We start from the raw sequence: 25,348 nt of genomic DNA on the forward strand, positions 1-25,348 counted from the left end.
ATGGAGATGGCGCCAGTCAGAATTTTTATTACCGGTTCTCCGAACTACTCAAAATTTCTGCTACTGGTTCTCCAGAACTGGTCAGAACCTGCTGAAACCCACCTCTGGCCAGTATGAACATTAAATTTTACCTCATTGTTGGGTTGGCCTGTGATCATCTAAGGAGAATATATATCATAAATAGCAAAATAATTGTAGAGGCAAAGGAACTTTAATAATAAGTCAATATTTACTTAAACAGATGCCCATAGGTGGACAAAAAAGCAGTGGGAGTGGGAGCAACTTCCTACTTTCTTCCAGTTTCCCTATTCACTTTGCTTGTAAGAAGCTGATGGAGGGCTAAAAATCATGGTCATGTAATCATGGGGACACTGCAACAACCACAACTGTGCAAATAAAACGGGTCTGACTATCATGGAAATTTTAATTACATAGACATAACAGATCCTGGATTTTGTACACATTCTTTTAAGTTAGTGGATTTGAGTTACCTTGATTCAAAAATTGTTGTGATATAATGCAGCATTTGGGCTAACCTGAGGGTACAAACAGACACACAGATAAAGACAATGAGAAATTTAGTAGTATATTAGATAACTCATGATCTGTTGGGTCATCGTCTCAGAGTTATTTCCTTACCTAAACAGAGAAACAGAATAACTTAACAGGTGAACAAAAAAGCAGTGGGAGCAGGAGCAAATTCTAATGTACTGCTGATTTTGCATTGACTTTGCTCGTTGCAAGGAATACCAGAATACCACGATTGCATGACTGTGGCAGTGCTGCAGTGGCCACAAATTTGTGAATACAACTAGTGTGAAGATCCTTGAAAATTAAATTATATGAAAGTAATAGGTATTGAATTTTGAACTTAAATTCTTTAAGTCTGTGGATTGGAAGTGTACCTTGATTCCAAAATTTTTGGGGTAATTGAAGGTTACAAACAGATAAACAGATATGAACGTTGTAACAGTATCTAGATAACTTGCGATCCATTGCTACCACTCACTCATGTGCATTCTCCCTGGCTCTCACCATACTACCCTCACACTGTTTAATACTATACCCCTCCTGCTATCTGCACCGTATCACAGTGCAGCCTCCCCAGTCATGTGGCACCTCTTGCACACACCCATGCACCCTCCCTGACGCTCACAGTGTCTCTCATGTAACACTGTGCATTTTTGTCACAATCCTTCATACCCTCATGCACCCACTCTCCATGCACCCTCCACAATCTACACCTTACTACTGTGTCCTCTTGCCCCTATGTACCCCTCATGCTCTCTGCATCTTTCCTGACCCACACAATATGTTTTGTGCAGCTCCTCGCACCCTCAAATACCCACTCTGACATGCATGGTGCCTCTCACACACTCCTTCACTCCCCGTCTTACCTCCAAGCCACTTATAATATAAAGCTCATGAATAGAATAGAATAGAATTTTTTATTGGCCAAGTGTAATAGGACGCACAAGGAATTTGTCTTGGTGCATATGCTTTCAGTGTACATAAAAGAAAAGATACCTTCATCAAGATTCATAAGGTACAACACTTAATAGGATAGTACAACACACATAGTAATAGGATTAAAAATCTGGAAACCAGCCATTTCAAAACCAAAATTCAACAACAAATATGATAATAAAATCATGCCTGCCCATCCATAAAAGTCAATGAAAATGATAGAAGTCATCCACACAATGGCCAGTTAAATAATTCATTGTCTTGCAAGATACCAGTAAAAACAGTGCAAGGCATAGTTCTCCCACTGGAGTGGGAGTAGATGGGCCACTACAGAGAAGGATTGGCTTCAGGTCAACATTTCCCTGATTTGACATAGGGAGAAGAACACAAGACTTTCTCCATACATGCATATGGGCTGGGCAAATTCCATTTGGACAAGACTCAGTTATCAGAAGATGTGCAGCAGTTTTAGATTGAAGGCACTTGAAGCAGTCTTATATTGAAGGCAAATGACATAGGCTGTTCTCCAAACTGAGTTCCACCAGATATTCTGAATTAAAACTCAACAATAGCCAACAATTTGCCATAGAGAAAGGGAATGCAGGTGTAAAATATTTTGAAGAATCCATGTTGGGGATGCTTTCCTGGTTCTTGATACTGTTGCCATATTTTGTTCAGTGCCTTATTCAATATTTATCTTGAAAGATTTCCATTGAAAAAAAATAACGGATGAAATAATTTACAAACATCTTAATTTCTCCAGTCATTGGTTTATATGTTCAACATTGTTAATTATAGCTTTCCTAACCCCGAGTGGCAGCATTCAATTCTTTGGTCTACATACAATATATGAAATACAGCCACTTGATGTACCATAGGACCTAACTTTTCAAGCATTTGCTTCATGTGGCTGCACAATTTATGAACATCCGTTGAAGTAGCAAAGGTTATAGCTTGTGGTCATGCTGCCTTATTCTTTGTGGTTATTTTGGCTTGCTCTTTGTAGTGTATCTCTCGGGTATTAACCACAACTAGGTGGAGCTGTTTTATGTTACATAGAAGTTAAACTCTTAAGTCTCTCAACTATGTGATGTGTTTTGGCCAACCTTTTAGTGTCATATTCACCCTTGGAGTGTTTGTGTATCCTTAATATGAACCTTAGCCAAGAGCACTGAGCCAGAATTGATATATACACGTATGCTTTTTATGCTGGTGAATGAAAGAAAAAGAAAAAAAACCTTATCTGAGAGTACTTTGAGTCATTTTTATTTATATCATACATTTCTTAGAAACATTTCAAGTGTTTGTCTTCCCAAGTCAATTCAAAAAATGTTCCTCAGGACAGTGTACAACAACAACAAAACAACCTGAGCATTAAAATCACACAACTGAAACCACAGTTGAGATATTCTTATGTATATCATACATTTCTTAGAAACATTTCAAGTGTTTGTCTTCCAAAGTCAATTCAAATAATGTTGAATTCAGGGCAGTGAACAACAATAAAAAACAACCTGAGAATTAAAATCACACAATTGACTACCGCAATATACATAGTCCTCAACTTACAATCTTTTATTTAATGATCATTTGAAGTTGCAATTCACATTGAAAAAAGAGACTTATGGCCTTTTTCATACTTAATGACCTCTGCAGCATCCTCATGGTCATGTATCAAAACTTGGGCATTTGTCAACTGGCATGTATTATGACAGTTGCACTATTCTGAGGTCATGTGATCACCATTTGTAACTTTCCCAGCTGGCTTCTGACAAGCTAGATTTGTTTAATAACTACATTATCCACTTAATAATTGCAGTGATTTGCTTAATAATTGTAGTTAAAAGGTTGTAAATACATTGTAAGTACAAATGAAAATACATTTTCAGGGTTGTTGGGTTTTTTTTATGTCACAAAACAGGCAAAGCGGATTATTTAGGGAAGAGCTTCCATTATAATGTAGTCACCAACTAAAAAGGTCCCAACCTTTGTCAGTTCAAAACAAGCTTCCCTTTAGAGAAGCAGTTACAATGGGCTAAAATGCATTTTAGCTTTTGTCATACTTCTTATGGAGGAAGAAATGTAGGCTCAATCTTTTTAGGGATTTAGCTATTAAAAAAAACACAGACAGAGCATGTCTCAGTGGAGACATGCCAAGAAGAGTTTGGTTACCACATTTTTGAACTACTGCAATTTTTGAATCTCTTTCAAAGCCATCATATATACAGAATACTACAAAATAAAAGTAGCAGGTAACTAGCTTATGGATCAGAGTAGTTGAATTGGTTTTCTCCAGGAAATTATGTACCCAATAAACAAGTAGAGCTAGAAAAAGGTATTAACACTATGTAGACCTAAGTATTAAAGGGTTAGACCTAAATGCTTATGGCCAGCATAGGTCAAACATAATCACCAAACTCTGCACCTGGTTCTTCAAGGGAAGAATCTCCCCATCTGGAGAGGAGGGGGAAATCAGGAAAGATCTCTTTCAGTTGCTCGATTCTCCTGTAAACATCCATTTCAGTCCATTATGTCTAATCCAATCTGAGCCAAGCAGGAATCAATCATAGATTGCGTAGCTTCTTCTCCAGTAATATCACACTACTAACCAGAGCATACAAAACATTTGCTAGACCAATTCTCAAATACAGCTTATCTGTCTGGAACCTGCACTCCATATCGGACATTAGTACAATTGAATATGTCCAGAAATATTTCACAAGAAAAGTCCTCTACTCCTCTGCTTATAACTATGAAAAAACTTAGATCTACGCTGCTTTCGGTATGATCTAAGCGTAGCTCATAAAATTATCTGCTACAATGTCCTACCTGTCAATGACTACTTCAGCTTCAACCACAACAATACACGAGCAAACTTAAGGTAAAGTGCACCAAACTCAGTTGCAGAAAATATGACTTCAGCAACAGAGTGGTCAATGCCTGGAATGCACTAACTGACTCTGTGGTTTCATTCCAAACGCCCCCCCCCCCAAATTTTAACCTAAACTGACTTCACCCCATTCCTAAGAGGTCTGTAAGGGGCGTGCATAAGAGCACCATTGTGCCTACCGTCCCTGTCCTAATGTTTCCTCTATTTGTATCTATTTTATGTATCCAATCCATGCTTATACTTATTACCTAATACGTTCTTGATAAATAAAATGAATAGAGCCTAGCACATTAATAGGGATCAGAAGTAAACCTTTATCCTCATAGCAGTGATGCTGAGCCTCACAATTTTGACAATTATTCCTCAATGTAAATCCCACACTCACTAGCACTGATTATGTTACGTAATTGGATGAAATATGTTCAAGCAAATAACCATGGTCAGAGAGCACCAAGGAATCCATGGATCTTAAGTGACTTTCCTAAAGGCAGGCAGAGTTGGGGATTGTTATTACAGAAAATGGGGGTAACCTTAGAAAAGACACATTTCTTAGGTCCCATAATATGACAAAATTTAAAAGAAGGAACTTGGAGATGCCCTCCCTGTTGGATCAGGTTGTGTGGGCAGATGTTCTTGGGAGAAGAAAGCAGACCTTCAAGTAACCTGATTCCATGACATGCAAGGTTTTAAAGGTGACACAGCATCTTGAAACTTACCCAGAAGCCTATTAGAAACCAGTGCAACTCGCTGGTTTCTGATAGGTAGTAATGGTATTACATAGGCCAGTGATGGCTAACCTTTTCCAGACCGAGTGCCCAAAGCACACATACAAATACACGCGCTTATGCCCAAACCCCCAAAATGGAATGTGCACATGCGCCCTCTGCATGGCAGAGACCCAATGACCAGCTGGCCAGCAGGAGGTGCACACCTGTGCATACGCAGCAGGACTGCAGTGGGGCAACGGCTCGCATGCCCACAAAGAGGGTGCTGCATACCACCCTCATGTCGCCATCATGGACATAGGCATTATGACCCTAACCCAGGTGTCTATAAACTTGGCTCTTTTAAGACTTGTGGACTTCAACTCCCAGAGTTCTTCAAATCAGAGTTCCTCAGCAAAGCTGGCTGAGGAACTCTGGGAGTTGAAGTCCACAAGTCTTAAAAGAACCAAGTTTGCAGACCCCTCCCCTAACCCTAACCGTGTCTCTGCATCCTAGACCAAGTAAAACTTCTGAGTTGTCTTCAAGAGCAGCCCCCATATAGAGTACATTGCAACAGACCAACAGGGATGATATGTAGAACTATGATGAAAAAACTATGCAAAAAAGAAAAAAATGGTATCTATAATGAAATTCTTAATGATATCATTATTCTGTTTTGATTGTTGTTGTTTAACCCTTTGATTTTTTATAAACCCAAAATTTTGTAATCGTATTTGATATTTACCTAACATATTTGCCATACTGAGTTATGGCTATGGCTTAGATCTAAAGATCCTACTTTATCAAAGATAATTCTACTTGCAAGGGAAATACATTTTATCTTTCATTTGAATTCTCCTGCACCCCTGAAACCAACATTTTAATACCCTCCTTGGAACAGAAAAAAAAATTATGGACTTCATTTTTATGGCCCTCTTCATGAGAGCTGAAGTGCAGCAGCCCTTTTAATGCAGGGCATATTCCCAGGCTGTCTTCTGACAAGAAATATTTTCTGAACTGCAGGATCGAAAGCTGACAAAAGTGGAACGGCAAAGATTTAAAGAAGAAGCAGAAATGTTGAAAGGTCTTCAGCACCCAAATATTGTTAGGTTTTATGATTTTTGGGAGTCGTGTTTAAAAGGAAAAAAGTGTATTGTGCTGGTAACAGAACTGATGACCTCCGGAACTCTGAAAACGTAAGTACTAGTTATGTCATGACATGGATAATTAGTTAAGTAGAACATCTGTATAGACAAAGTTCTTGCTTACATCCCTAACCCTGTTAAGAATGGAAATCTACCTTCCTTCTTTATAATAGCTTGCCTGACTGTATTTCAAATCAAATCAATTTAATTTCAAAATTAAGTTTCATTTCTGTTATATTCTTTATTGTTTTCTTCTGTTACTACCTATAGTTCTGATTGTATTTTCTCTTCCTTTCTTTGTTTTACTTGGATCATTTGAACCTCTTAGTTAAACTTTCCCAAAATATTATTATTAATATTATTAAGCTATAATCAAATAATCTTCTGCCAATGAGAAGGAAAACACTTGATTCAAATTAACATACTTGAATAATTAATCTGAATCATCATGCTTTATTATCTTACTGAATTCAATATTAGCAATGGCATAATAAACTTTTTCAATATTTATAACAATTTTCTGTATGTTTTTTCCACTTCATGAGGAATTGCTTCAAGTTTCAAAACTGAAGCATTATTGTTGATCATTAGTATGCCAGTATACATACAGTATCAGTGCACACATAGAGTTTTGCATAAACAAGGATCTCCATAGAATTGTTAACTCATAGCTTTTAGCATATTAGTATTTAAATGAATTTATTTATAATTTACTTTCCAAACTGTCCTTCTCTTAAGTTAGGAATGTATTTGAATTTACTTGGCTGAAGGCTGAATGAGATAAATCTAATTGCAAAAGGTAGATTGCTTAAAAAATGCTCAAACTGACCTGGAAAGTGTCATGAATGTTTCAGGACCTTGTTGTGCTGAAGAAAGGCAGACATTGTCTACAACAGTGGTTCTCAACCTTTATAGTGCTGCGACCCCTTTAATACAATTCCCCACGATGTGGCAACCTCTTTAATACAATTCCCCACGATGTGGCGACCCCTTTAATACAATTCCCCATGATGTGGCGACCCCTTTAATACAATTCCCCATGATGTGGCAACCCCTTTAATACAATTCCCCACGATGTGGCAACCTCTTTAATACAATTCCCCACGATGTGGCGACCCCTTTAATACAATTCCCCATGATGTGGCGACCCCAACCATAAAATTATTTTCATTTTGAATTTATCGCGCCTGAAGCCGTATTGGCTAGCAATCTGAACTGCTTGCGATTGCCTTGAGGACGGAGGCATTAAAGTGGAGACTCCTCCCCTATTAAGTTTATCGCACCTGAAGCCAGATTAGGCTAGCGATTGGGAGTGATTGCAGCTGGCTTGAGAGGGAGACATCAGAGCAAAGATTTCTCTCTTTTTTAATTCATCGCACCTGAAGCCGAATTCGGCTAGCGATTTGAAGAGCCTGCAGCTGGCTTGTGGAGTCAACCATTGGAGCGCAATTCTTCAACTCGCAAGTATAGTTCCCATATTTCCGATGGTCTTAGGCGACCCCTGGCAAATCGTCATTCGACCCCCAATGGGGTCCCGACCCACAGGTTGAGAACCGCTGGTCTACAAGAAGAATCTCAATGCATCTGTTTTTCTCTAAAATAATTTTATTCTATCTCACATGTTTTTATTTTAGCTATTTGAAGAGATTTAAAGTGATGAAACCAAAAGTTCTTCGTAGCTGGTGTCGGCAAATCCTAAAAGGTCTTCTTTTTCTGCACACTCGAACACCACCAATTATTCATAGAGATTTAAAATGTGACAATATTTTTATAACTGGGCCAACTGGATCTGTGAAGATAGGAGATTTGGGTCTGGCAACTCTTAAGAGAACTTCATTTGCCAAAAGTGTCATAGGTAAGGATAACATGACATAACATAATAACAGAATTGGAAGAGACCTTGGAGGTCTTCTAGTCCAACCCCCTGGTCAAGCAGGAAACCCTATACCAGTGATGATTAACCTTTTTGGCACCAAGTGCTGAAACTGAAGTGTGTGCATGTGTGTGCGCCGGAGTGCGCCGGAGTGCTGGAGCGCCAGAACCCAGACCAGAGCAGCTGGCCGCTATGCATGCGTGGAAGAGAGCAGCTGGCCACTATGCACCTGGAAGAGAGCAGCATGCCACCTCTGGCACACATGCCATAGGTTCGCCCTCACGGCCCTATACCATTTCAGACAAATGGCTGTCCCGTCTCTTCTTAAAAACCTCCATATTTCATTTACATCACCTTTCTTTATTGAAAATGGATGAATTATAGTATAAACTCACAAAACAATCACCCCATATTTGGTTTTCACTAGCAGTGCTAAATCCTTGCCTCATACATTCTTCCAAACTTAGTAAAATTTCAACAACGTTATTTTTCTTAATCTGTAATTGTATGATGTATTGACTATTATACACATATGAACATGAATTATAATTTACTTTTGTTTAGAAGTTGATGTTTACATTTAGAAGTTGATGTTTACATTAGATGTAATGTATAAATAAATAAAACTTAGTTAGCAAGCAGTACTCTTATACCAAATAAAATCAAGATGGAATTATTTTAATTCCCCCTCCCATGAGTTCCTCTTTCACAAGATCATGGTTTTCCCCTCTTCCCCTACGAGTGCACTGCTCTCTTCTCTTTACGAAGGCAAAGTCTACATTCATGTCATCTTGAATTCTGACTTCCAATTTTCTTATGGAAATCTATAGCTCAGGGATTTGCCACAAAGCATAAATAGAAGTAGGGCATCTGTTGACAAGAGGCTGTTAATTTTCAAACTTACATTAAAAGTATATAACATATAATACTTTGGCATTATCTTAGATCAAACAAGGTATTAAGTGAAATCAGCTTCACAGGATATTTGATGAACTTGTCAAATTCCAGATATTTTTTTTAAAAAGCATAGAGATCCCTATGTTATTGTGGAAAATTATTAGAAAATAAGTGTCTAGAACCTGAAAATATCTTGAATTCTTAGTCTACCAGTAGTTGTTTATTAGGATTCAAAGTATTATTTGAATTAATATTGCCTGGGGAGGCAGAAGATTATGGAAAACTGCCTTTCTTTGAGTTGAACATTTCTGCATATAGAATGATACCTTTGGGTTCAACCCAAAATTCCATCTATCTATCTTACTAATTTCAATTTAAAATTTGAAAGTTTCTTTGAGTTTTATATTCATGCATAGAATGTTCTCCTTTAAATGTACTTTTCTCTGGTTGATGTTCTATGTACTAGTATGTTTTCTAAGATCGATTCCTTTTATTCTGTTCAGGTACTCCAGAATTTATGGCCCCAGAAATGTACGAAGAACACTATGATGAATCAGTGGATGTATATGCTTTTGGAATGTGTATGTTGGAAATGGCTACCTCAGAATATCCATATTCAGAATGCCAGAATGCTGCTCAAATTTATAGGAAAGTAACCTCTGTAAGTGATATTTTTAGTATAATCATTTTGCTCTTTCATTTACATTGTTTTTCCTTATTTTAACATTGTAAGCATTGATATACTATTATATAACATACTATATAATTTTAATAAAAGTATTGTTGAAATAATTCTTAAATTCTCAACATCATGATTATGTTGAATACTTCATTGTCTTATTTAGGTCTTACATTTTCTGGCAAGAAGAAATGATTTCTTTTTAATACTAAGGTTGAGATAATTCTGCATATCCTCTCCTCATACTATCTCAGCTACTCTCTTCAAAACATAGACATGGCATCACTGTTTTTCAGATTTGCTCAGTTTCCCATTTTACTAATGACGTGTTTTGTTACTTGTTTCAATGTTAATTTATAAAATATCTACATGCAAATTGTTTCTACTTCTTTAATATTTATTTTTCCCTATTTTTAAATTTCCAAACTGCATAATAACCTTTTTAATAGTGAAGAGTGTGGCACTTTATCAAATACAAACTGGTTATATAATATATTTGGGATGGGAAACATTTTTTGGGAGAAACCATCTATGCTGCACAACAAATTCTGTCCTCCAGGCACCAGTTTTATTTCTTGAGAATATAGAACTCTGACATTTCCAAAAAATAAGCTGCTACCCAGGGATATACCCAATATGATATAAAGATAGAGCAATTCCTTCTTAGTTTGTCATTAGATGATTGTGTACATGTATGATTTGTATCTATTTTATATACAGTTTCTTGTACTTTTGGAAGCTTGCTTGCACTGTATATTTACAATAGTTAATGCATATGTTGATATATTTATTTTTATAATACCTTTATTGTTTTTATAAATAAGGTACAAGCATACCTAATGCTCCCTCCTATTTTCCCCACAATAACAACCCTTTGAGGTGGGTTGGGCTGAGAGAGAGAAAGAGAGAGAGAGACTATGCCTAAGGCAGGACTAGCACTCACTGTCTCCTGGTTTCTAGCCTGGCACCTTAATCACTAGATCAAACTGGCTCTATGCATTTATATGAATGTTTGTAATTTGCTTTTGCCTACAATATCACTCACAGCTCTGTGCATTATTCTGGTTCCACATAATATTGGCCCATTTGTCTTCTTTTGTTCAGCTACAGTTGTCACTAAACATCCTTGATATTGATTTGGCATGTGAGCTCAGGGAGCTGTCTTTGTTCTTTTATCTTGGTGTATTCTTGATATTAAACTGAATGAGTTGTATTCAGGCTACATTATTTTATGCTCAAATTAGTGATGCCTCATGAAATCAGAATTGATTTCGCCACTGATTTGAGTGGAACAAAACTTATTTGGGATCAACTCTATTATACTAAACATGAATATATAAAGAGTGGTGGAGAGAATTCATATAGATTATTCTGCAAAGATTCCTGCAAATACTATGTGCTTCTGTATATGTACACAGATCTTTTTACTTTGTTTTCAGGGGAAAAGGAAATATTGGAACTAAACTGTACTGTCAGGTTTAAGATCAAACATGAATTGTGGAACCTGTCTGTTTTTCAATCGGTGGAAAACTGAAATTTATGTGAACACAGAATCATACACTATTTAAAGTACAGGCTCTTACAGCTCAGTTCTTTGTTTTGATATGTGCCAAAATTACACTTGTCACAGATTGCATATTTATTGTGTCATTTGTTTTGGGATGTTGACATAGCAAAGTGCATGAGAAAGCTTCTTTCAGAAACTAGTTGAGACAAAAAAATGGCCTCAGTGGAAGGGATTAAGAGCTTCTAAACTTTGTAATATACAATTATAGCTACTTACTGCTTTTCCATTTAGAGAAGAACATCAGGAGACCATCATAGGTATCTTTCCACAAACACTTAATTGGATTCTTTACCTTACCTACATCTGAAATAGGGTGACAATAATATTTGTTTGTCATGCCAATCTAATGTAAGGATTGCCGAAGAAATGGATTACTAATCCATTCAGACACAAATCCATTCAGCAAAGTTCACAGATAGAGTCAAAAAATGTCAAGATGCATCTAGAACAGGCCCAAGGCTTTGAGGCTCATAGTTGGCATTTATACTTTTTGAGACCCTTCCCCTTTACCGCAAGATGCTGTTATTTATTTGCAGCAGCAGAATGTTCAGAATTCTCTTCCGTCCAAAGTCCAGGCACAACTTCAATATTGCTTTGCAAATTTGAGGGACCTTGTCAAGGAGATTATGGAGACAAGCTACAGAGAAAAAGATTGTTTTCTATGTCTCTTACGAAAAAAATTGGCTGTTGTCCTTATATTGTAGGAAGAATGCACCACGAACATTCCAATTATTCTATTTCTCTTTCAACAAAGCCTTTGTCTCTAGTTGGTACATTTTGTTAATATTTTTTTGTTATGTTTGTGCCCAATTCTTATTTAATATCCTTCGTAAATAGCCTAGAATGGAACTCTTTCATTAAATGATTAAATGTCCAGGAAACAAATAAGTTTTCCAAGTTTAAAATAACTATCTTATGCCTGTTCTTTCACGCACTAACCTCTTAATCCTAAATTCACTGTTTTTTGGGAAAGTACTGTTATTTTATAAAGTTATCGAGATATGGTTCATATTTTATAAAGTCATCATGTGATATGGTACATATTTTATAAAGCATCATGTGATATGGTACATATTTTATAAAGCATCATGTGATATGGTACATATTTCCCAAGCTTGCTTATCAGAACTGTTTGTGTAGGTATATGCTTTCCTACAAGGTTAGTGGGGAAAGACAAAAAAACCCAGCTGACCAATCATGTTACATAAGCACAGTTTGCATCAACTATTTTGTAAGAAATGGTGTTAAATGCTTAATATGTACAAGGATTAATTTACATCATTCATATGTATTACTATACTTACTTTAAAAAGTTAATCAAGGACAGACTAAGAAGATTGGTATAGACTATAGAGAGTTCAGAATGATGACGTTTTCTGGGAGAATTTAACCCGACTAATTAAAAAGAATTTATGTTTTATCCAATTGATTGATTAAGTTATAAATTAAAGTCATAAATTAATCAATTCATATGCATCCTAAAGCTCAATATGAGAGCCATATAAACCAGGAGACTATGTGTTCTAGTCCCACCATGGATACAAAGTCATCTGGGTGACCTTGGGCCAGTTACTTTTCTCAGTCCTAGAAAAGCGACAATGGCAAGGTACATCTGCTTGTTCAGGCGTTTCTGAGAATCGAACACAATTGAACAGAATTACGGTAAATAAAAAAGCTTGATACAGGTGTCTTATTCCCCCCTCCATTTTTTTTAATTTTATTTTTAAAATATATATCAACATCAAAACATGATATAGGGGTCTTATTGAGGGGATTAAGAAATTATAACCATACTGAGCAAAAATTAAATATTTTTCTTTCCTATTATAGCAATGGATAGGACTCAAAACATCCTCCAGAACTGTGACCTTAATTGTCATTTTTAGTGATCTCCTATTACATCTAATTGGCCAACTGATTGTTTAGTTTCTTTATGACATTTGCTCAAATGTAGTGTCTGTTATACTGCCAGAAATAAATCAGTGGAAGAAGCCCTAAAGTACTAAACGTTAATCTCTACCGTCTAACTTCTCTAGATGGCTTTATTGGTTTATCTAAAACAACTTCCCGCAGTTATTTGTGTAGCATGGATTACCTTTTGCTGCTTAACACTCCATTAAATGAATAATTTGTACAATTCTTTTCCATTGGTCTTCAGGTTAAAATGGTGCCATAATTTTTTTTTTTAGATTTTTTTTTATCAAGATGCATTTTAACCTGGCTGAAAGCAGCATGATTTTTTTCTTTTTGGTAAAATAAGAAATATATGGTGCAAGGCAGAGATAATCTTTTTGGCAACTATTTCAGTCTTTAGACCCATCCTTTCCTGCAATTTGTTTCCATGCCTCAATCATTCATACCTAAGGGCATTTTGTGGTATGTATAGAGGAGAAAATCTTAAGAGTAGATGGCACCAAATAATGCCTCAAATAGACCTTGAATAATAATCACCTCCATGCCTTCTTTGGGTAGATGGCCTCAGACTTGCTGCCTGAAAGTGAATGACGCCTCTTTCAATTCTAAATGCTAATCTCTTCAAGAGGCATTTTATTTTTATTTACAGCATTTATGGGGCAGTGTTATCTACAGGATGTAGTGTTTAAAATACATGTTAGTAATCTTTTTTTATAGTTAAAATAAGACCCAAGTACTATTAAGGTCCAACCATACCAGTACTATTAATTACAAGACATGAAAACTTAATTTGTAGATTAAAAAATAAAGTTTAAGTGTCTTAAGATATCCAAATAATCCTTTTTGGCCCTCATTTCTCAACCTTAGAGATCATGGATCCATTAACCTGTTAGTATTGCGTTGGCAGATACTAAGAAATACCTGGACTATGGACTAGATCAGGCAAATTAGGAAAATGTCTAAGAAGAATATTTGCATATTACAGTCATGAAAATTATATGAAAATATCCATAGATTCAGTCAGAGTTGAGCTCCAATGAAAGGATCAAAATGGATGCCCTAAGCCTATGCCAGGCATAAGGTATTCACTTCCTTTCTTAAAATATCCCAACAACATAAAAAGGGATAAAAATAGTTATATCTATTAAAGCTATTCCAGGGAAATGTTTAGAAATAGAATAAAGCTTTCTATTTCAATTTCTTTACTTCACTAGAAAAAAGTTCTTTTTCCATATTCAACATACATAAAACGTTGCCTTAAATATCTTATTTCTTTTTGGGATTTTCAATTTGATATTGAGAATCCTTAAAGCTCACATCTTGTAACTGTCAGCAGGTGAAAATCTTTTTCTAAGAGATTCACAAACTTCAATTAGAGGTCTACTCTGAAAAGAAAACTTGGTCACTTTACAGAGTTACTATTTCCTTTTTTGCACAATAGAAATCTGTAAGGATTACTTTTAAATTTGGGCAAAACTATAAGAGACTAATTATTTTACAATATCTATTCCTTATTTTAAAGCGGACTGTATATTGGAACAGTATCAAAATATTATAAAAATCTATTAGCTAATTAGGAAAGATGCTCTGAATCCTGGAAAGTTGAGGTATAATTAAAATAAACAAATAGTTAACTAATAATTTGTTTAAACAAAACTTTAAAAAAAAACAACACCCCTTGACATTGTTCCTTTCTGGAACAAATCCCAGATAGAAGCCTAGGATAGTTCAGTTTTTGCCTTTAATATTAAAATTCATAATAAAAGTGAATGTTGACTTTAGCTTCATTATAGTATATATAATGGTTTATTGTATATTAGGTTACATAAGAGTCCTAATTTAAACTCAAAGCTGTATAGATCTAGAATAAAAATGCCAAAGAAACTTAATTATGTTTTTTTTCCTCATGCAGGGTGTCAAACCAGCAAGTTTTGATAAAGTTACTGATCCTGAAATTAAGGAGATAATTGGAGAGTGTATTTGCAAAAATAAAGAAGAGAGGTTTGTTTCAAATAGTAAATTTCTGTTGTTTGTGAAACAGGTTCTAATCCTGACCACATTTCAAAATAATTTCTTTGGGGTAGAGGCAGAAAACTGACAAGAGCTGTCCAGTACTATTTTAAACTGATAGACCTACTATAATCTAATCATGTAGATCTCTTAGGATAGCTACTAGCTGGATAGAAACTAACATGGTTACTATGGGGAGATGAATCTGTACCCATATGGAATCTGGTTAGTGTGACTATATTCCTGTGAATTTTGAGGACTTCTCAGCAAATGTTAACACTTTCAGTCAGAATGTTCTTCTGGACTGTATATCTATAAATAGAGCAGTATGAGACTTTCTTCAAGTACCCATTTTATATTTTTATTCTTATTTATAACATTTATACAGCACCCTTCTCACCTGAAATCTGGGCAGATTTACAAATAAAAGCCCTACAGCCATATAAAAAGAGACATAGTTAGAAACAAAGTTTTAAAAAAACAATTAAAATAAAGATTAAAAGGTTGTGGGGGGGGGAGAAGGCAAGGGGGCGTCCTCAAGCCACCAGCCATCCCTATGGTTGCATACGACTCTTGGACCCCCATGCCAGTTGGCAGAACCAGATCTTGACACCCTTCCAGAAGGCCAGAAGGATGGCACTTTACCTCACTTCTGGGGGCAAGATGTTCCATAGGGCAGAGGCAACAGTAAAGAAGACTCTCATCCTTAAGACCCTGCCAGTCAAAATTCTTCAATCAATGGGTCAATGTTATTGGGACAGGATGGCTCTTCAGATAACCAGGTCCACACTATGAAGGACTTTAAAAGTTTTTAAAAGACTTTAAAAATCAAAACCTTGAATTTGACCAGAAAATAACCGGGCATCCAATGCAGCTCACATAGTAGAGGTGTTACATGTGCAACCCTAGGCAGTGCCCAAAACTGCCCATGCTACTGCATCAATTACAGCTTCTAGATACTCTTCAAGGGTGGCACATTGTACAGCACAGTACAGTAATCCATACAGAAGGTGACTAAACCATGAGTGACCAAAAGAAAGGGTTCTCAATCCAGGTAAGTTCCAGAAAATGTTACATGGAGATTTATATTTGACAAGTAGCTATTGGATGCAGTATCTCACAAGACTCTGTCTTAATCCTTCAACAGGTTTTAAACCTTACATTTATATATTTAATTAAACATAATTAAAGAGCCGCGGTGGCGCAGTGGTTAGAGTGCAGTACTGCAGGCTATTTCTGCTGATCACCAGCTGCCAGCAGTTTGGCAGATCGAATCTCACCAGGCTCAAGGTTGACTCAGCCTTCCATCCTTCCGAGGTTGGTAAAATGAGGACCCAGATTGTTGGGGCCAATATGCTGATTCTGTAAACCACTTTGAGAGAGCTGTAAAGCACTATGAAGCAGTATATAAGTCTTAAGTGTTATTGCTATTGCTAAAATGGAAAAAGAAAAAATATGAAAAAGAAAAAAATCAGAAAATTATTTATGTGTGGGTTTTCTTTCATCTATAGCTCTTTACAAAGTTTTACATAACAGATTCACTAAAAGAAGCTTAACCACAGAGGCAGATCATTCAGACAGTTGAAACTGATACCATCATTATGTTGGTGATATCCAGCTTTATTCTTTTCCATCAGATTTCAGAGACGTTGTAGGAATCCTAAATCAATACTTAGGATTTGTAAAAGATTAAATGAAGACTAACAAGTGAAAGCTGAGATTGTATTGACTAAGGGATTGCTTAGTCAAATAAAAATATTGCATTACTGCCAGATTTGTACAGCATGTAACATTTTAATAGTTAGTCTGACAGCTTTAAAGTTCTTGATTTGACTTTCACCTAAATGTTAGGTAATAGCTGCAGCTAGGAGTCCTGCTGCACACGCTCCTAGGGAAAACATATCAACCAGCAGAGGTACATGGTTTAGTTATTTTTCATTTAGATTCTAGAAAGATTTACATAGGACTCATCTTTTTAAAAAAATACTACAAACTACATCTAACTGGGTTTTTTGCTTGTTTTAATCGGTTAGTTTTATGAGCAGTCTGGTTTTTTAATATATTTACTACCCATTCCTGCTATCGGGTCTAGTTATGTTGGCTGCATTCAGGCTTCCTTAATGAAGTTTATATGCAATACTGCGTCTGAATTATGCAGATTGTTGGCTCATCATGAATGAACCTTATGCTAATGTAAACAGATCCTATACCAACATTGATTACTAGATGGTTAACATGCAAGGAATGCTATGCTAAAGGATAGTTTCAGAATAGTTTATCTATGCCCATTGATGGGTAAAATCAATAAAAAAGAAATGTATGGTACATATGAATATACTAAGGAGAAAAAAAGGCGAGGGAGAAAGTACCTAAAAAGTATAAATTGGGTCTGGTATGTTTCAGATAAATACCTTTTTCAAGAACATTGTACAAAACAAACACAGAAACTTGAAAAGGTATAGTAAGTGTTTTAACTCTCTGCTAGCCACAAATGGCAAATGGGCAGCCATTGAAATTGAAATTAAAAAAACTAATAAACAAATGGTGTGATGTTTATTATACCACATATTTGGCAGTCGCTGTAGAAACGCTATTGTGCTACTGTGATTTAAAAACCTTTGTGTTAAATATTATAGATATTGAAAGCACATTTTGAGCTGTTCTTTCATTAGAAAGACATATAGTGCCAAGGAAGTTCTAATACATATATCCTAATACATATATATGTGTCTGTGTGTGTTATCAGCAGCAATACTAAAATAATCCACAGCTAATTGGTCCTTAAAGAGTAGAGGAGAAAAATGGACTTAACATCTGTTGTGTTCTTTTTTTCCCCAGATATGAAATTAAAGATTTATTAAGCCATGCCTTCTTTGCTGAGGATACTGGGGTGAGAGTGGAACTTGCAGAAGAAGACGATGGTAGGAAGTCCTCTATTGCCTTAAGACTCTGGGTAGAAGATGCTAAGAAATTGAAAGGGAAGTCCAAAGATAATGGAGCCATTGAGTTTACTTTTGAACTGGAGAAAGAAACTCCTGATGATGTTGCACAAGAAATGGTAAAATAAATTTCCCTTGACACTCTCTTTTTCCTTTCTCTTTTCCTCTCTCTCTCTTTCTCCCACCCTGTGTGTGTGTGTGTGTGTGTGTGTAACCTAAATCTCAAATGACATTAGAGGCAAACCTGGAGAAGTAAATTTGACTCAAAAGATACAACACAAACTATCTTCCAAAGCCATAAATGGATCCACAGAAATGAAGTACAGTAATTTATGTTCTGAATCCTGCTTATATATAAATTTCCACAACATCAAAACACATTCTTTCAGAAACTGATAAAAATTTTGATTGGCACTTGTTAAGTTGCATAACTTGAAATTTTTGTAAATTATGTTTCCAATATATGTAAGAATCTGGAGTAGAATTTGAACCATTTTTCTTTCTTTGTGCAGTAAGATAAATTACATATCATATATCTGCAGCCTGGCTGTAATCCCCTCATGACTGCGGCCAACAGGTTGGGGACCCCTGCTTTACAGAACTTTCTGGGCAGTTTACATAGTCAGCATATTGCCCCCAACAATCTGGGTCCTCATTTTACCAACCTTGGAAGGATGGAAGGCTGAGTCAACCTTGAGCTGGTCAGGATCATACTCCAGGCTGTGGGCAGAATTAGCTTGCAGTACAGCATTGTACTGCACTATGCCAGGGTATTTGGAAATAGCTGCCTATCATTTTCAAAAACTGAATTTACATGCTTGAAATATAGTATAGGACTTTCTTCCTGAAAAATTGCTTTTCTCAAATTGCATTGCAAATGGGAATTTTTTTATTTGGTTTATTCATGAAGCAGAAAATGAGATTATACGATTTTGATGCCAGCTATGATCGGTTTTAATTATTCCTAAAAATGCCCCCCTCCCTTTCACCATCTGTTACATTTGGACTAAAAAAACGTGGACTTGTGGGGCACCAAGATGTGAAAACACAGTCAAAATATGGATTTGTTCTTGAAAATCTTTTATTTCAGGTTGATGCTGGATTCTTTCATGAAAGTGATGTCAAAATAATTGCAAAATCAATACGTGACAGAGTAGCCTTAATACAGTGGAGAAGAGAGAGGATATGGCCCATGTTGCATTCAGAAGATCACCGGGAGCCAGAAAGCTTAGAAAAAACGAAGGCCACACAAGCACAACCACTTCAGATTACACACCCTTCTCATGCTGGTCATCAGATTCCATCAGAACCAGACGAGCCTGAAGTGGACCAGCATCTTTCTCAACAAAATCTGCCCACAAGTATCACTTCACTTGCATGTAAGTATGTGTTCTGTGTTGGTATATAAGGATATAGCATGAATACAGTGATGATCAGAATGGATGTCACTGGCCATGTTTGTGCACTGCAGTAAGACAAAACTCTGTAGGATTCTGGTTTAGAAGGAATAGATAAGACTGTAGAATCTTTAATAGCTCCTGCTCCATCTGGCTGATGTGGGTAGTTATCAAACAAGGAGTATTCCATACCTAGTTTGCTTAATAAGTCATCTGGATTTGCATCTCTGTTTTGTGTTTGCCTAACCAACTTAATATGTTTCTGTCTTACTATGATTAGGATTGTACCTAATTGAATTTGTGTCATTCAACAATTTTAACGCAGGGGAAAAAGATATTTGGGAGGAAGTGAATTCCCCTGGGATTTGAGGGGAGATGCTACCTTGTCAGTTCACAAGTAAAGGCTCTCCTCCTTCCTCCTTTATAGTAACCATGTGGCCTCCAGGTGATCATACCATTGTAAGAAATGGGAAGACAGAGGACCTACCCTCATGTAATGATGGTTAAAAAAAGACCATCAACCATTTTCTAACATGTTAATATATCCAACTCTTTAAACTGTATTGAATTTTCCTTCTAAACTAAGATAACTAAGCTCACTGTCTACTCACAGGACTACTCACTGTGTATGAAAGTGTGCCAACATGTATTTTGACTGAGGAAATACTGTTCTAGGTTTAGTCAATATAATAATTATAATTTTCTTATTCTGTATTAGTAAAAATATTTAAAGACTCTGGGACTGCTGTTTGAAGATCTACATATATTTTAATTACATTAGATAACGTCAAGTGCCTGATCTTCGGACCTTTCGTCGTGAGCTAAAAACATATTTATTCATTCAAGCAGGACTGGCATAATTAGTTGATTTTAAATTGGGGTTTTAGTAATATTTTAATTTTTAAATTTTTTAAATTATCGGCCGTTTAGTAATAGTTCATTTTAAATTCTTTTAATTGTATATATTCTGTATTTTATTTTGAGTCCTTCGGGAGAAGGGCGGTATAAAAATTTAATAAAATAAAATAAATAAAATAAATAAATAATAAATAAATAAAAGTTAAAGTCTCTGCTAGTGCAGAAATGTTTTTCAAATAATCTTTTTTCTGAGTTTCTACTCTCAGTTGGTTTTTTTAGTACTGTAAATTTTTGGTATCATATGTTGTTCCAATGCTTGCACAATGTTTTTAAGTCTAAAAGCCCTATAAATATTTTCCTTGATGCTGCTGGTGATATTCAGATACAGCAGAAATGTACATAAATAATTTAAGCTCTGTGTACAACAGATGATAACAGAATCCAAGTTTGGCTTCCAGCTGCTGCTTCAGCTTTGTAGAGTTCTCTTCATTTTCGTGGTTAGATGATTCCTATAATTAATTAAATTTTCCTATTCTATAAACATCTCTACATTATTAAGTATCCAACTCTCCCCCATAAACTTAGCTAAGTAAAATTGAAAGGAGTTATTGTTTTCTAAATTTGGAAAGATGATTAAGTAGACATGGGTGAATTTTCATCAGTGAAAGAGTGATTGAAAAATCCAGAAATGTGGCTTCCAAATACAAATGAAATGAACTTTCCCAAAATGTAACCCACATTTTTAATATTCTTAAGTAATAGCAGCAGGAAGCAGTGCTTTATACTTTTTACATCATTTATTGTTGTATAGAAACAGGTAAAATAATGTCCAAATTATTTTATTTGGCATAATATGGGGGATACACTTATCATTCAACCTTACTAGAAGTATAGAAAATAAAAAAAAATAGTTCATTTATATACTTTAGCAAACTCAGATATTATGTAGTGACATTTTTTTAATGTGGGCCATTTTTAGTGGTCCTGAGGTGCTTCATTATTCTCTCAATAAAGCAAAAATACCCAGAATCTCAAATAATTCATGCCTCAACCTCAACGGGGATGTATCCTACTAGAGGTGAAGTATGAAGAGAAAATCCCACCTGGCATAAAACTATTAGTAATTTTAATTGGGTTTTTATGGTTTTAATGTGTATTTTAATTAATGGGCCAAATTGAATAGGTTTTTTAAACGGGTTTTTAACGTGTATATTGTATGTTTTATTGTGTTTTACCTGGCTGGAAACCGCCCTGAGTCCTTCGGGAGAAGGGCGGTATAGAAATTAAATTATTCTATTCTATTCTATTCTATTCTATTCTATTCTATTCTATTCTATTCTATTCTATTCTATTCTATTCTACCTCCACCACCACCCCCACAGCCATCCTGTTCCCTTTCCCCCCATCTTTTTAATTGCAATTTTTACTGTTATTAGAAATACGTCTTTTTATGGTTTTATTGGCTTTTAATGTAAGCCACTCAACAGTCCTTCTCTGGGAGGGATAGGTGGCAAACAAATCTTATAAATAAATAAAAAACTCAAATTACTACTGTAATATAAAGAGCTGGCAATATCAGCCTGAACAGGGCTTTGAAACTCACTAACAAATAATTGGTAGAAAATGTAGCAGGTAATCCTCGACTTAGAGTCACAATTGAACCCAGAATTTATGTTGCTAAGTGAGAGATTTGTTAGGTGAGTTTTGTCCCATTCCACTGCTTTTCTCGCCACATTTGTTCAGTGAATCACTTTCGTTAAATTAGCAACATGATTGTTAAGTGAATCTGGCTTACCCACTGACTTTGCTTGACAGAAGGTTGCAAAAGGTAATCACATGATCCTGGGACACTGCAACCACCATAAATATGAACCAATTGTCAAGCTTCTGAATTTAATTACGCAACCTTGGGGATGCTGCAACAGTTATAAGTGTGAAAACTGGTCATGTCACTTTTTTCAGTGCCGTTGTAACTTTGAAGGGTCGCTAAATGAACTGTTGTCAGTCTAGAACTACCTGTACAGTAATGTTACATTTTGTGTGTACATGTCTTTGAGTCAGTGTTAAGTCCTAGCAACTGTCTGGACTAATCTCTGCAGTTTTTTGGAAATAGCTTTTGCCTTCTTCCTAGGGCTAAGAGAGAGTGGCCCCAAATTACCCAGCTGTCTAAAGTGGGACTAGAACTCATAGCCTGCTGCCTTAACCACTACACCAAATAAGCTCTCAATATTACATTTACCTATTAAAATGTAGGCTGTTGGTTAGACTGCAGATCGTGATAAATCCTTATGAAAATTTGAACACTTATAGAAAGAAATATAGGCAGCTAATACTTCAACATTTCTCCAGGCGATCATGTCTGCATTTTACATATTTCCCACAGGCTCATTTCCCAATTTAGATATAATTGGGAATAACTCATTTATATTTATGGATTTGGTTTAGATTGTTTTGTTTCAACCGTTGAAATTTAACACTTAAACAGAAAAAACAACAACCATCCTGTGGTTTTAAATCTGTTCAGAAAGTGAAATGAATCCCCTGCCAATCAATTCCAAGGATTGCTAAGTGGTTTCAATTACATAAATTCCCAGTTCCTTCCTGCAGCCATGTTGAAGTGTTATGTAAATCTCTTTATCAATTTCTAATTTTGACTGTGGGAAAATAAGGGTCCCATCATGCATCGCGCACCAGTTCTGATTCATTATTGACTCAGATTGACTGACTTCTGGAGTACCCTGCACCTTACATAATAAGATATTTCCAAAGCTCTAAATTAAGATCTTGAGTAAGATTGGATGGCCTTCATACCCTCCAACATGAGTAATGCTTTGATTGCTTTCAGTTTATGAAACCTTTCACTGGTTTTTTTTAAAAATCAATATTAACAATATTTCAGCTGATAGCACATTTGACAGTGGTCAAGGATCAACTGTGTACTCAGACTCCCAGAGTAGCCAGCAAAGTGTGATCTACTCATCGATTCCTGATGCAATACCTCCAGCTGTTCACCGTGTTTATAGCCCACCTCTCAGTGAGAGCCAGACTTTGCCACATGGTCTTCAGCAGACAGGGCCCTACCAGCAACCCTCCGTAGTAAGTATGGTCTTCTTCAATCTTTCACGAATAAATTTTGAAAAAATAATTAAATAATTGCAATAATCGGAAGTCTGTTCAGCTAACCATTTTTCCTGGTCATGTTCATACAGGATGTATGAATGGAGTCACAAAGATATATATATATATATGTGTGTGTGTGTGTGTGTGTGTGTGTGTGTATATGTTTACTTTTTATTTTATGCAATATGAAGCAAAAAGGCTGGAAAATCTATTTTAGAAACATTGTACATACAGATTCTGAAAGTTATTTCACTCGTTATGCTTTATTGCTATTTGTGTAGTCAGTGACATATTTCTTCATTTTTTAAAATAGCATTTGGGGTTAGCTATTCTTTCAGCTGTGTTAAAAGAATTCCGCTTAGTACTTTTATAGCTCTTCTCAGGACAGAATATTTTTCAAAGATGAAAAATGGTTTGTGTTCTAAGAACTCCACAGTTTAAAACCGGTTACTTGGGAGACATTCACATTTTTTTCTCCTTTTTCTGTTATAGTGACATTAACAGCAAAATGAATAGAATATCCTGACAGGAAGAACCACAGGCAGTTGAATATAACCCTTCTGATTTTTCCAGAAACAAAGATGGCACATGTCTCATGTGCTTCCTCAGAAACTGCATTATGGCTTTGCTAAACCAGTAATTGTTACCTCTGATGCAAAGCAGTACCTATAGCTGTTGCCATTATATTGACTCTACAGTGTCAGGAAGCAAACCCAAAATTAGTCCAGGAAAGCAAAAAGCAAAAAGCAAAGGATCGTAGTTACCAGGATTAGGAGAAATCTTCACATTTTTGCCTATTAAAGCTAGTTGTTAAGAATGTAGGAAACAAGTTCTGTCTTACACATTGGAAAAAAGAATCTGAACACTAAATACAAACTCGATGGACACTACCTTATAGATGACCCCCACCCCGTTAAAGACTTGGAGTTTTCATATCTAATGATCTAAGTGCCAAAGCCCACTGCAAGTACATCGCAAAAAAGGCCTTAAGAGTTGTAAACCTAATCTTGCATAGCTTCTTCTCCAAAAACACTACACTACTGTCCCGGTGTCTGGAAGCTGTACGGGTCTGGATGGGGAGAAACAGACTCAAGCTCAATCCCTCCAAGACGGAGTGGCTGTGGATGCCGGCACCCCGGTACAGTCAGCTGCAGCCGCAGCTGGCTGTGGGGGGCGAGTTATTGGCCCCAACGGAGAGGGTGCGCAACTTGGGTGTCCTCTTGGATGGGCGACTGTCGTTTGACGATCATTTGGCGGCCGTCTCCAAGAGGGCCTTCCACCAAGTGCGCTTGGTGCGCCAGTTGCGTCCCTTTCTTGACCGGGATGCCTTATGCACGGTCACTCATGCCCTTGTCACTTCCCGCTTGGACTATTGCAATGCTCTCTACATGGGGCTGCCCTTGAAGTGCACCCGGAGGCTGCAGCTAGTCCAGAATGCAGCTGCGCGGGTAATAGTGGGAGCAACTCGTTGCTCCCATGTAACACCAATCCTGCGCAGCTTGCACTGGCTTCCTGTGGTCTTCGGTGCGCTTCAAGATTTTGGTTACCACCTTTAAAGCGCTCCATGGCTTAGGACCCGGTACTTACGGGACCGCCTGCTGTTACCTTGTGCCTCCCACCGACCAGACGCTCACACAGAGAGGGCCTTCTCAGGTGCCGTCCGCCAAGCAATGTCGGCTGGCGGCCCCAGGAAGGGCCTTCTGTTGGAGCTCCTACGCCTGGAATGAACTTCCCCGGTTTACGCCAATTGCCTGATCTTCGGACCTTTCGGCGTGAGCTGAAAACGCACCTATTTATTCAAGCGGGACTGGATTGAAATTTTATTGGGGTATTTATGTTTTAAGATTTTAAATGGTTTTAAAATTTCGGCCACATTATAATATTTCTT

The 25,348-nt window shown here is 36.5% G+C and overlaps 1 protein-coding gene across 7 annotated transcripts in view; it reads left to right on the top strand.

Annotated features, from left to right (window-relative positions):
* Nucleotides 1–25,348, top strand: part of WNK2 (WNK lysine deficient protein kinase 2) — a 103,680-nt gene that overhangs the window by 30,881 nt on the left and 47,451 nt on the right. For all 7 annotated transcript variants that reach the window (XR_009153544.1, XR_009153543.1, XM_058169958.1 and 4 more), the window contains exons 3-9: nt 6,085–6,257; nt 7,841–8,061; nt 9,480–9,637; nt 15,049–15,137; nt 17,985–18,204; nt 19,176–19,464; nt 23,240–23,436. Coding sequence is in view for 5 of the 7 variants with exons in the window: in XM_058169958.1 (XP_058025941.1) it covers nt 6,085–6,257; nt 7,841–8,061; nt 9,480–9,637; nt 15,049–15,137; nt 17,985–18,204; nt 19,176–19,464; nt 23,240–23,436 (1,347 nt within the window). In the remaining 2 variants the exon portion in view is untranslated. The remainder of the gene's footprint in view (nt 1–6,084; nt 6,258–7,840; nt 8,062–9,479; nt 9,638–15,048; nt 15,138–17,984; nt 18,205–19,175; nt 19,465–23,239; nt 23,437–25,348) is intronic.

This window comes from Ahaetulla prasina, chromosome 2 (assembly GCF_028640845.1).
Source record: "Ahaetulla prasina isolate Xishuangbanna chromosome 2, ASM2864084v1, whole genome shotgun sequence".
NCBI lineage: Eukaryota > Metazoa > Chordata > Lepidosauria > Squamata > Colubridae > Ahaetulla > Ahaetulla prasina.